This window comes from Lytechinus pictus, chromosome 5, assembly GCF_037042905.1.
Source record: "Lytechinus pictus isolate F3 Inbred chromosome 5, Lp3.0, whole genome shotgun sequence".
Taxonomy (NCBI): domain Eukaryota; kingdom Metazoa; phylum Echinodermata; class Echinoidea; order Temnopleuroida; family Toxopneustidae; genus Lytechinus; species Lytechinus pictus.
In genome coordinates, this window is record NC_087249.1 from 39,055,510 (window position 1) to 39,068,702 (window position 13,193).

Sequence of the window (13,193 nt, forward strand, 5' to 3'; positions counted from 1 at the left end):
TTGTTCAAACTATAATACAAAATGATATGGTGTTTCAGAATGAAATTCAAAATATTTTTATATACATAAACAATTTTAATGTATCAAATGTATTTCCCAACAATAAGTTATTCAAGTCATTCTTAAAGTAGTTATCGCAATTTGTTCAAGTCAACTTGTTGTTTGCATGACATTGAACTTTGTAGAAATTATAACAAAGTGTGAGTCATTCTGCGAAACATAGAAATTGTGAAAAACAAACTATTATCATACAATAATGATAAATTTTTAATGAAATTTTCAGGTATTTGTGTGTTTAGTTTTTTTTTTTTTAATATCACCTTTATTCAAAACAAAACAAAGGGAAGTTACAAACAATGAAAATAAGTCCAGGTTACTTTTTTTTATTTAGGACGAAGTACAGGACTAATAATTACAGATACGCAATATATAACATATCACAATCAAATTTACATAAAACGATTATACATTGGTGATTGCAGAAAAGAACATTGAAATAGATCAAGCACATGCACACCCTTACAACTGAAATGGAGAGAGAGGATAGAGGAGAGATAGAAAGAGTGAACTTGATGAAGAGAAGTAGGAGGAAGAAAAAGTGTGACGAGCGAGAAGAGGGGAAAAACAGGAAAAAAAGGAGAAGACAAAGAAGGTGAAGGAAAAAGAAGAAAAAAGGAATAAATAGAAGTAAGGGAGTGCAATACAAAGTTTTGTGAATGAGATGATATTGCATTATTGGCATATAATTTACTTCTTTACAACAATCATCTACCTACTTATACATCCAAAATCTATTCATTCATTCATGAATGCAATTTTGATGTATTATCTTGATTAAAGCCTACTGCCGCCGGATTGCCACCTAACTCGCCTACATTGATTACATCAGGAGGACCAGCCACACCCACTCATCTTACAACCCATGATACACCTTCCTCACCCAAACCTAAAGTAGAAGTGTAAGTGTGTAATCATGTTTTATCTCCTCAAATTGGCAACAATCATCAACATTCTATTCACAGTTATAGCTAAGTACGAGTTCTGGGCCAGTATTCAATTCTAAGTGTTGATACTAAGTTCATTAAATTAGTCAATCAACACTTAGAATTGAACTTTGAAATAGAATTGTACTTAGTATTTTACTTGGCTAAGCCAACGTTAAGCAAAATACTTTTGTGACATCATAAAGCTCAATCAAATCATGCGCAATGTATGTATCCAGCTGTGCGTATCCAGCGTGGTTAACTTGGCGTGTGTACATTGTAAACTGCACGCAAGCCAAACTTAAGCCAGGTGGGCAACTGGCTTAGATTTAAGCAAAATACTTAGCCAAACATGCAGTTGAATACCAAAGATGGTTAAGCATTTTACTTAAGCAAAATACTGAGTAAAATACTTCAAATTCTGGCTTAAGTATTGAATTGAATACCAGCCCTGGTATCTAATTTTGATAGGAAGTGGTTGGGAGCAATCCCAAGTGTTATCATACAACAGAATGCTTATTTAGAACAATAAAAGTTTAGTTAATTAAAAGTAATTCAGGCTTTCGCGGAAGTGGTTTGCGGTACACCATGTGTAAAGTCCAGGAGGGACTGAGATAGAAAGTGGATAGAAATGGAGGTGAAATAGAAAGGCAAGAAAGTGGAGGTTAGAAAGTAGAGTATTAGTTATAAACGTTGCATAGTGTTGTATCATTAGAGTTCTCAAAGTCATTGTTTAACAATTATTTAACAGATACGTTGCCATGTTTAACTACAAACCTCTGAATCCCGACGAGATTGAGTTAAGGAAAGGAGAGTTTTACACCGTGACGGAGAAGTGCAAAGATGGTTGGTTCAAGGGCTTGTCCGTATCCAGCGGTCAAATTGGCGTGTTCCCGGGAAACTACATGCAGGTCTACAGGTATGCATATCACTTTGCATCTACTTGGACCATTAGCAGATGGTCTAATTGTAACCCCATCAGGGCTAATTCAACTTGGTCTACCAATCATACCAGTTTGTATCCCCTTAGTCCGTGAGCAGATGGTCTAATCCGAACACCATAATGGCTAAACTGGCCTGGTTTACTATTAGTTTGGTCCAATTACCACTTATTCAAACCAATCTTACCAGTTTGGATCCACTTGGTCCATTAGCAGATGGTCTAGTCCGAACACCATCATGGCTAATCCAGTATGGTCTACTTAATATCAGTTTGGTCCAATTACCATTTAGTCCAACCAATCATACTAGTTTATATCCCCTTGGTCCATGAGCAGATGGTCTAATCTGAACACCATCATGGCTAATCCAGCATAGTTTACTTATCAGTTTGTCCAATTACCATTTAGTCCAACCAATCATACCAGTTCGGATCCATTTAGTCCATTAGCAGATGGTCTAATTCAAACACCATCATAGCTAATCCAACTTGGTCTACTACCAGTTTGGTCCAATTACCACTCAGTCCAACCAATCATACCAGTTTGTATCCCCTTGGTCCATGAGCAGATGTTTTAATGCCAACACCATCATGGCTAAAACCTCTTGGCCCAATGTTAATTGATTGTTGACAAAGTACTATAAGTCTAACCTAAAAGGGATGAGACCAGCTGGAAACTACCGGTAGATAAAGTGGGTTTTATAGATCAAGTGGAAATTACCCTTATTCCATTTCCTTGGGGGTTGTTTTGTCAAGCCGTTTGTAAGTTTGCTAGACCTTAGAACTGGTGACCAGGGTCCAGTAACACATAGGTTCGTGATTGATCGTACGTTTGATTTTCACAATTGATTGTACTTATTAGGTGGTCTGTCTATGACAGATCACCTCTTGATTTCGCCAGAATTTTCTTTCTTTATTCTTTATTTATTCTTTATTTCTTTATTTATTTTTATTTCTTCCGTACACTTTTTTGTACACACGTTCATTCGAAATTGACATGATCAATTTCCTTCAAATTTCAGTCAGTCATTAAGCCGTATGATTTCTAGTAAAATCAACTTTTTCAAGGTCATTAGGTCATCGGGACGTCATCCAGGCGCCATTTTGTAAAAATCAGGTCATTATCATATCTCGATAACGAGTGATCAAAAATCATCTATATTTGGTATACATCAATTTCAGGTCAACGGTCAACTAAAAATTTCATCAAATTCCGCGCGCGCACCTCGACGCGCACGTACGCGCGCATTAAAATTTTAAAATGCTCAAATTCGTTCCAAATTAATTTTCCATACGTTTCAGGCCATTTAAAGCATTTTGCAAAAAAACGCGCGCACGCACATGCGCGCGCGTTTTCGCGCGTAATTGCATCTTCCAACATAGATTCTCCAAATTTTTTTATATCAATGCACCGATAATATAATTCTGAACAATTTGATACCTTGATCAACCTTCTGCGACAAGTAATAACGAAATTATCACCCGTTAAACTTTGCAGCACGTGTGCGCGCGAGCTCTCACTACAGGCCATATATGGGCAAAAACATGTCTATTGAAAATTCACTGTAGCTCTTTAAATAGTCCATTGACCACAATTTTTTTTTTCATATATCGATAGAGTATGAGTTGTAGATTTGATTTCATGTCACCATTGTCCCTCAATTTGATCATGACGTCATCAAAATTGCGCCTAAACTGAAAATTTCATTTTTTCAAAAATGACGTCATCAAATTTATGCAAATTTGATCATAACTCCGTGAATATTGATAATTTTTCGCCCAGATTTCGATATGTTGTAGTTTAGAATGTCCTCTTTCTCGTCAGTAAACATAAATTTTCATTTTGAGAAACGCATCATGGTGTAAAATTGCGATGAAAAGAGGCATGTCATTTTTCCTCATTTTACGTGTAATCTCTATGGGACATGACTTTTTCTCAAAACTAGATTCTACATTCCTCTATTTCGTGAGCTATATCTCCATTTTTTCTTGTTAGTTATCCCTGAGCTTTTAGTATGATGTAGCTGAGATTCTAAGCTTTCGGAATGTGCCCTCCATTTTTCGATCAGATGTCAGGATCATGCCCGTTTTTTGCTTGCAAAATTGGATTTGTAATTCTCAAATTTGCTTACGTGTAATCTCTATGGGAACGTGTAATCTCTATGGGGAATATCGTGGCTCAATGGATAACGCACTTGACTTGAGTTCTGGGGGGCGCAGGTTCGAGTTCTGGGGGTGAACAAGATGTTTATTTATTTTTTTCTTTTTACCACCTCGTACATGATCCTTTATAATTAAAAGGTATGAAAGTTAAAATTTAGCAAGATTAAACAGATTATAATTACTATTTTCATATCACATGTATTTTCATATATAAAAGAGACCCTTTTCACAGTTCTTTATCATCTCCCGACTTTCACAAGTATTCCATCCATAATGAACATTCCGTTGTCATCATGAAGATCATATTGATCTGCTTGAACATGGTAATAGTGATCATGATGGCGAGAATAAGGACAGACCACCTAATTCGTCCGCATGACGAATTAAAATCTAGTTGTACATTGTAGTCAATGCAATCAATCGTAGAAAAATGTTCTACGATCATTGCTAAGTTTTTTGTTACGGGCCCCAGGAGCCTGTTTCATAAAGGCTTACAATTATTGCAACTTCCGTGGTAACGGGGCTCAGCAGCCAATCACAATCAAGGTTTCAATGGAAGTAACAATGATGCTAAAGTGTTTATGAAAGAGTGCCCTTTTCTTAACCCTATTCTTAAAAGAATTTACATTGAGTTTGATGATATCTTTTTATGTGACAAGGTGCTAGTTAGGGATATTAAGTTTGATATTTTGTTCAGTGATGAAGTGGAAACTTTATCCTTACTAAATTATACATTCATGCGTCCAGTTTCATTTCTTTGATTTGTTATGTGTTATGAATTAGATTTGAGTTCAGATATGCTATTTGTTGATTTTATTCCTCTGCAGGCATGATAGGCAAGAAAAGCAGAAGAAAAGTGCACCATCGTCATTGATATCATCATCATCATCTTCAACATCATCATCATCCACCTTTACCAGCTCATCTCTGCTGACATCAACAGCATCAAGCTCTCTGTCAGCCTCGGCATCATCTCAATCAACCACACCCAACTCGGCATTGAGCGGTCAGAGTGGCAGCTCTGGGGCAGGAAGTGGAGAGAAGAAACAATTTCTTCCTGATGGACAAAAGACTGTAGCACAGCTGCAGAGTGAACGAGCGGCGTTGAGGATGCATTATCAGGGTGCAACCCAAGGAGCTATCAGTAGGCCTATCCAAGCACCCCAGACAAGACTGAATGAAAGGCATCCCCAAAGTAGCCCGCCCTCTATGGGTGTGGAGTCGTCGAGGTTGGGTGGGCCGGTTGCATCTTCAGCGATGGCAGGCAGCTGGCCAGGGAATGCCCAAGCTGCTCAGCCCGGTGTCGGACACCGCCAGGTCCACACTGCCGTTCAAACCTCAAACGCGAATGCGCAGACTGTGCGGCCAAGGACAGCGAATCCCACCATAAATGCATCTCAACCGGGTTCTCCACCAGTCTCACACGGGATCAGAACTCACATTGCTGGTGCTGCCGATGTACAGCCCGGTGTCCCTGTCAGACAAGCCTGTAGTCAGATGGTAGTCCCTCACCAGGTACTCAGGCAATTCAGTCACCCTAATGACCTCACTTTCAATGTTGCACCCGCTAAATCTAAACGTGTTCCTGTTTCCTCCGCTACCCAAACAGGCGGGCCCATGCTCGCCGTGAGACACGCAGTCGATAAGCCCCGGCGGTTCAGCGAGAGTGACCAGCTCTCGTCAACCAGAGCTACCTCAAGTAGCAGCAATAGTAGTAGTTGTTGTAGACAGTCTGCTGCTGCTAATCATAACACTTTTACACCAAATAGCACCACCACCTTTTCCTACTCTAAGTCTGGTTTGCATGCACAGCCTCCACCAACCTCACCACTGCACGCTGGCACCTTTCTTTTCTCCAAGCATGTTGCCCTGTTTTCTGGTGATGGTATTGGGCAGGCACAGGTAGGGGCCGATAGTGGCTGTAGAACACCTCCACCAACACTCAACACTAGTCCACCACAGGTCAGGGGTCATCGTAGACGCAGTGGTAGTATGCCATCTCAATTCACCCTAGCTCATAAGGTAGAGTCCTCTTTAGCTTATATAATCAAGGAATATAAAATTTCTTGGGAAATGATAGTAACTCTTTACAGATCATTACAGCTTGTTTTATCCCAAAGTTAGAAGTAATTAAAATATCAATTTACCCCTTGTCACTGTTGGGTTATCACAATATAGTTGGGGGAATATGCTGTTCTGAAACACTCAGGATTTGTGTTCTATGAGTTAGACAAAAAAGAATCACTAACATAGTCATAATTGCTAAACTGCTTTTAATGAAATTTACATATCAAAGGAATTAATGACATGATAGCTATAAATGCGGGTTTACTTTCTAAAACCTGTGTAACATAATATTTTTGAAAACCAAATCAGCTCTCAAGAAATGTTTAAAGCTAGCAAAAAGCCTTGAAAAGTAGATTAATAATTTCAGAAAAAGCCATTTGCTGGCATAGAGAGAAAGTGATCCACTCCACCAACTGCCCATTTTAAAGATTTTTTTAATGCATCTTTTTGTTTCTCAAATTCATTTCATCCATTTTAGAACAACCATGTCATTGAATTTAATTCATAGAAAACCTCATCAATTTTTGGTTCATATTTCTGAAGAATATGTCATCTTTATTAAATTGTTTCAGTGTAGCAAGAGCATTCATGGTCCAATAATTATATCATCACAAATTAATTTAGGACATGTATGTGTATTGCTTTATTTTCATTCTTTTATGGAGGGCGTTTTTTTGCTTAGTTTTTCATTTTCAGTGGCCTTTATTTCAAGCTTTTTTGTTGTTGCTTTGCTCAAAGAATTATTTCAAACTGTAATCTTACTGCCTTATTCAAAGTGGCTTACTTACTATTTTGCTAGTAGTAGTTTGATAATTAATTTGGCAAATGAATGACATCTCATTACCGTACAAATAAAGATGATAAATGATGAGTAGTATTTATTAATAGTAGAAGTATTCCATCATCTGAATGTTACACCATATTTATGTAGTTTATTTCAAATTTAATTTTCCTTTTCACCTTTTTTCGTGTGCCAGGTATGCTCAGTGTTCACAAATTTGCATTACTCCTTTGTGTGCTGTGTAGCTTACAATTTAATTTTCCAGTGTAATGTGTGTGATGTGATGTTTTGATTTTTGATTGAGCTCACCTGCATATATAGTATATTTGTGTGTTTGGTTTTTCAAAGCTTGCTTTACAGTGCGATGTAATTGTAAATGATCAGTAAAGATAAATGATTCAAGGAATTATTCACATTCTGAGAAAGAATGATCTGCATTGTCTTTGTCTTGCATTATTAGCAGATTGAAGATACTGCAGCTTGGCTGCTTTTTTTTTTGTATTTAGAGAAGTTATATATATTATTGTATTCATTGCCATCTACTAACATTGCAATGAAAACTGATATTAATCTTGCTGCAGATATTGAAAATTGCACATGACATGTAACAGTTTCAAATGCAGCAAACTATGAGTTGATTGTAGCTATAAGATAAGTTTACCATTGGTGAATTTTATTACATGATAACGTAGATTATGCTGGGATGCAATTTATCTATTTTGTTTTAATATTGTGCAGGACCCTCAGTGATAGCATTTTTAGCTACAGAGACTACATTATTGAAATAAACCTGGAAATTAGAATGAATGAATAAATAGATAAATAAATGAATAAATATATAAATCATTAAATATATAATAAATAAATGAATGAATGAATGAATAAATAAATGTATATACAGATCAGAAAGCAAACCTATATGGAACTGCTCTAGGGGAGCCAATGCTTGAGATGATATTGAAAAACACACGCACATTCATTCAACGAATAGCAAAAAAACAAATCTACCTTAAGCTGATGATGATTAAATCTTTCTTATTTCTATTAAATATGATATAATTGTACAGAAGGAGAAGAAAGAAAGGAAAAGCAAGAAACCATCCAACAAGCATGTGACATCGAACGAAGCCCCTGAACTGGGAAGCAATAGAACCACAAGCCCCTCACGCTCTGCAGTGCGTGCATCCGCGACCCACTCGCCCAACTCCTCAAAGTCATCTTCACCCGACAACCATCAGGGAGAGGCTCCAGCGGCTGAATCTCCTGCAGGAGCCATGCCAGGAGCAGGAGAAGGAGGAGCCAGGGGTGGAGACACAGGTGCTGCCACCACAGAACAAACCCCACCGAAAACAACTCCATTGCTGCGTGAAAGGTGAGCTAATTGCTTACTCGACCACGATGTCGGCTAAAGATTATGTGGTATCGTTCTGTGAAAAATGGAAAAAAGAAACAATATCTGTTTTTATATTAGGTACTCAAAGCAAATCTCCACTTTTGAAAATGATGAGCAAGTTTTTTTTTTCTTTGCAAGAGTATAACTTTCTCTACAAAATAAGTCCTTGTTACATTTCAATAGAGTGAGGCTTGAAACAATCCACAGTAAAGTGGTTTATTTTTAAATCTACAAACATATATGTAGTATTCTAACAGGAAGAAATGTAAGTTAAAAACTTATCACCTAGTATACCAAACATTTTCTGATAAGTGGTTGGTGCAATATTGTCATCCCAAATTGGTTTCACTTTTGGACATACACCAAATTACCTGAATGGCTCTTTCGGGGTCTTTGTTACAGAAGAAACGAAAAGGGGAATCTTTTCTCCTGATTTTGAGTAAAAAATTCCTGAAGGTGATGGTTTTATTATTTTCTTGAACAGATATCGTGTGATTGTCCCCTACCCACCGACCACGGATGCAGAGCTTGAGTTGAAGATTGGAGATACTGTCTTTGTCCACAAGAAGCGCGAAGACGGTTGGTTCAAAGGCACATTGCATAGAACGGGAAAAACGGGACTCTTCCCTGGCAGTTTCGCTGAACCCTATTGAGATTTGATCTGGACTTAATGACGTACAAGGTGGACCGACGACTGATGCAGAACTTGATTTCATTTGATGCGGACGTAAGCTGTGATGTGAAAGCCTCAATCATGTTTTACATTTATATTCATGAACAAGTGTCAGAGCTTTTGTGAATCCGTTCAGATGATGTGTATGGTATGCTTACAAAGGATTCAAGACCACAGTAAGTGTATTGAAAATGCCCATCAACTGACAAAGAACAGCTGGGAGGTCTTTGTCGAAAATTGGCGAGCAGGAACCGCAGATTCGTCCCAAGCTTCGGAGCTGATAGAATATTGCAAACAGGTCGTTTGTCTTTAGTTACGGACTAAACTGCTGTTATGATTTACCAATTTGCGACAGACTTTTTGGTTGTTCTTTGTCCTGAGGGGCATTTGATAAAACACTTTCTCTGTTTTTAAATCGTCTGTACACATGTGCGAAAAATCCAATTTGTTTGAATGTCGGCAAGATAATTGTGTAACGAGCATAATTCTCTTCTTTAATTTACTGCTATCAAGTAAGTTTAAAAGAAGAGTTAGAGTAAAGTGGAAGAAAAAGCAGTTAGCATTGTCTGTGACAGTGTGACAGTTGTCCAACAGAAGCGAATGGCTGTGCTATCATGTTGAATTATGAGCAAAAAAAATTATTTCCATTGTTAACGATGAATATATTCTAACTCACATAACTCAGAAGTATGAAGTCGATGTCAGAAAACCCTGTTTCTATGCATTCATGCATATAGTACATTGACAATTGAATCGTAATGCCAGAATATGAGGTTTTTTTTTCATCTTTGCCTGACAGCAGGCTTTAATGATCAGTGACTCAGTTCTGGTGTAATAAAATTCTTTGAATTGAGATTTAGTTTTAAAACACACAACCTTGAGTATATACATCGATGTTTGAAATAGTGTAGGATCTGTAGTCTTATGTTTTGAAGGTTTGCATGGTGGTATGAGCAATCATGGAGGAGGTTTATGGTACTCTAGGTGTAAAGTCCTGGAAGGACTGAGATTAGAAAAGTGGATAGAAATGGAGGTGAATTGGAAAGGCGAGAAAGTGGAGGTTCGAAAGTAGAGTATTCTTTTCGACATGAGAGTCGTCCTTAAAAGGACTGTAAACCAGAAGGAGAGGAAAGCTGAGTAGTAGGCAGGCTTGAGTAGAAGTCTTGAGTAGGTGAGAGAAGGCTGGCTTGAGTAGGCAAGTAGAGCAGGAGAGTAGACTCGTGACACTCCTGAAGACGGACAGTCAACCTGCCCGAAACGTCGAGTCTACTCTCTTGCTCTTGCTACTATTCTACTACTCCACTAAAGCCAGCCTTCTCTCACCTACTCAAGCCTGCCTACTACTCAGCTTTCCACTCCTTCTGGTTTACAGTCCTTTTAAGGACTAAACTCATATAAAAAAGAATACTCTACTTTCAAACCTCCACTTTCTCGCCTTTCCAATTCACCTCCATTTCTATCCACTTTTCTTATCTTAATCCTTCCAGGACTTTACACACGGTGTACCGTAAACCTCCTGCGCGATATGTAGTCTTATCCTTAGAATGACTGTGCTATTTCCACAATTTACAAGACTTGGGGGGAGATTAACTCTGAGCCAATCAAAATGAAGGATTTCAGTAGCTTATAAAAAGTAGTCAGTGAAATTGTTAATTATTTATCTCATGAAATGCTCCCCTCAAATCCCCTTTTCACTCCAACAGGTAAGACTGAATATACAAGATTCTTGTATCTATGGTATCTCTAAACTGTTTTTAAATTTTTTTAAAGAAAATTGTTATCAAATATTCAGTGTCTATTCAATCTCATGTATCGTGATCACTGATACCAAAGAAATATTGTTTTATCTGGCATTTTTATGTTATCTCGACCACATTTCCTGATTTGTAATATTGTTTTATATATTACACATAGGTTATACCTTGTCTTCTGTATTCAAGTATTTTAGAAATTTTATCACTTGGTAGAAATGAATCATGTTCATTTATATTACACATTACTGTTTATTGCGAATACAGTTTGCTAGAAATATAATTTTGCATGTAGCTATAGTGAAGGTCACCTTTTATATTATTTATTGATCAGAACTTCACTCGGACTTTCAGTACCAAGCCGCTAACTTGTTTGGGTTTTTTTTTTAGAGAGGGTTCTTGAAACACAGACAAAAGCATAATAGGGTGCTACATTGAATTGATAAAAAAAAGAAAAATGCATGAAAATCATCTCAAAACATTGTGTATTCAGTGGCCTGAGAATCTTGATACATTCAATTAAATTCAGGAAATAATTTGCCAATTGATTAAATTTAATTGAAAGATTTAATTGATAATATCATAATCCATTGAAATCAGTACAGAAAATAAAATTTATAATTCATTCAAACAAATTCAACTCATAGAATAAGTTTATAATTCATCCAATTTAATTAAGAAAATATTGGATGATTCATCTAATTCAGTTCAGATAATAAGTTGATAATTCATTCCATTGAATAATTGAATTCACAAACTAAGTTGATAATTCATTCAATGGAATTCACAAATAGGTTGATAATTCATACAATTCAATTCAGAAAATAGTAGATTCATTTAACAAAATTGTTATTTCATTTGATTTGATATTCACTTATTGAGATCATGATTCACTTGATAAAGCCAGAATTCAGATTTACATAGACTGAAAAGACACAATCATGATAATTACTTGCATTTTATTGAAAGAGATTTGCCCAAGGCCAATTCCCTTAAATTGTGATATGAAATTCAACCCAGTCTATGCTTCTAGTCATACATGTGTCACGGTTTGTCATTTTCTCTTGTGAAGGCAGCGGGTATGTTTCAGTGTTCTACATGTGTGTAGTACATTTCATGTGCCATACAATTTTGTAATGTTTTATTGAAAACTCAGATCTTGGACCCCACATCTGAGGTAATAAAAAAATATTAATTTTGTTTGGAAGTTTTGTTATGGACAGAAACTTGAAAACTTTTCTGATAAAAAAGCTGAAATTTTAATCATTTGGAAAATATCCAGATGATTTGTTTGATTTCATATAGATGTCTACAGAAGAGTGATGCTTGCATACGAAAGGGCCGTGTCACTTTTTTTTTAAGGGGGGGGGGTTCAGAAGAATTATTGTGATTTGAGCTAAGCAGTGTATTCGTGTAATTGAAAGTGAATAGAGCCCCTTTTTGGAGAGGAAAATTTGTGTAAACAAATTTTCATATTTATGACCATATTCACAATCTATCCTAAAAAACAAAATATTACTTAGACTTTATGAATAATTGCTAATATCTGACTGAAAAAAAGAACAAAATTATCCATTCTGTGGCAACGTAACCATCATCAAATAATTGAATAGTTATAATAGTTATGTTATTGTAACCGGTGGTGGTATGTCATGTATGTACTGTGTTTGTGACTTTTGTTTATGTGTGTTTTTTTAAAACAAATACAAGTGTCTTTTATTTTTATATGGTGAATGTATATAGAATATTTGTTAGTATTTATAGCATGTAAAGCAGATATTATTAGACCTTCTTTGGCTTTTTCTTCAGCACTATATGTCAGGGCCCCATCTTACAAAGAGTTGCGATTGATCTAATCCTCTCAACTATGGAAAGCCAGCAATGTCATAATTCTTCAGAAAGCAAATGTCCTCGATTTCCCTTAAAAGCATATATGAACCAAGTGCGCCATCTTGATTCCTGAACTACTCATACCTGTCCAGTTTCCTGACCCTTAATGCTAGTGTAGTCTAGTAATATATACCCACTTAAATGATAACATGCTAATTAACTACTCAATACATTTATACCGCAATAATTATGTTACCAAGTAGCAAAACAATTACTTTTCCTCTCAAAACATTTTAGTTTCTCTATACCAGTACAATTATCGGTCAATTTATTCTCTGTAGTATTATTAGATATCTGAAAACGTATATTCTAAGACTATGTATTTATAACACACAGTCAATGAGAGACCACTCTCAGTTCACTCCCCCTTTAAAAACAAAGGGGAATATACTGATTTATAAAGACAATAATGCATGTACTGGAATACGGTACATCTTATGGATCGTTACAAGAAACTTGCAATCAATCGCATTTAGTTCACCAAATCAATCATAACTTGCAATTAAATGCAAATTTGCAATGGATGGTCTGCTTCTTGTATGAGCTAGTAAA

The 13,193-nt window shown here is 36.4% G+C and overlaps 1 protein-coding gene across 2 annotated transcripts in view; it reads left to right on the top strand.

The window, feature by feature from the left end:
• The window catches only part of LOC129262018 (E3 ubiquitin-protein ligase SH3RF1-like), a 20,454-nt gene extending 7,978 nt beyond the window's left edge, over nucleotides 1–12,476 (top strand). Inside the window, exons 7-12 of one of the 2 annotated variants that reach the window (XM_064100339.1) lie at nucleotides 841–959; nucleotides 1,735–1,902; nucleotides 4,914–6,108; nucleotides 8,002–8,306; nucleotides 8,812–9,984; nucleotides 10,488–12,476. In XM_064100339.1, coding sequence (XP_063956409.1) covers nucleotides 841–959; nucleotides 1,735–1,902; nucleotides 4,914–6,108; nucleotides 8,002–8,306; nucleotides 8,812–8,980 — 1,956 coding nt within the window. In that variant the 3' untranslated portion in view covers nucleotides 8,981–9,984; nucleotides 10,488–12,476. The remainder of the gene's footprint in view (nucleotides 1–840; nucleotides 960–1,734; nucleotides 1,903–4,913; nucleotides 6,109–8,001; nucleotides 8,307–8,811; nucleotides 9,985–10,487) is intronic. The other variant, XM_064100341.1, reaches the window with a different exon arrangement.
• Nucleotides 12,477–13,193: the final 717 nt, after the last annotated feature.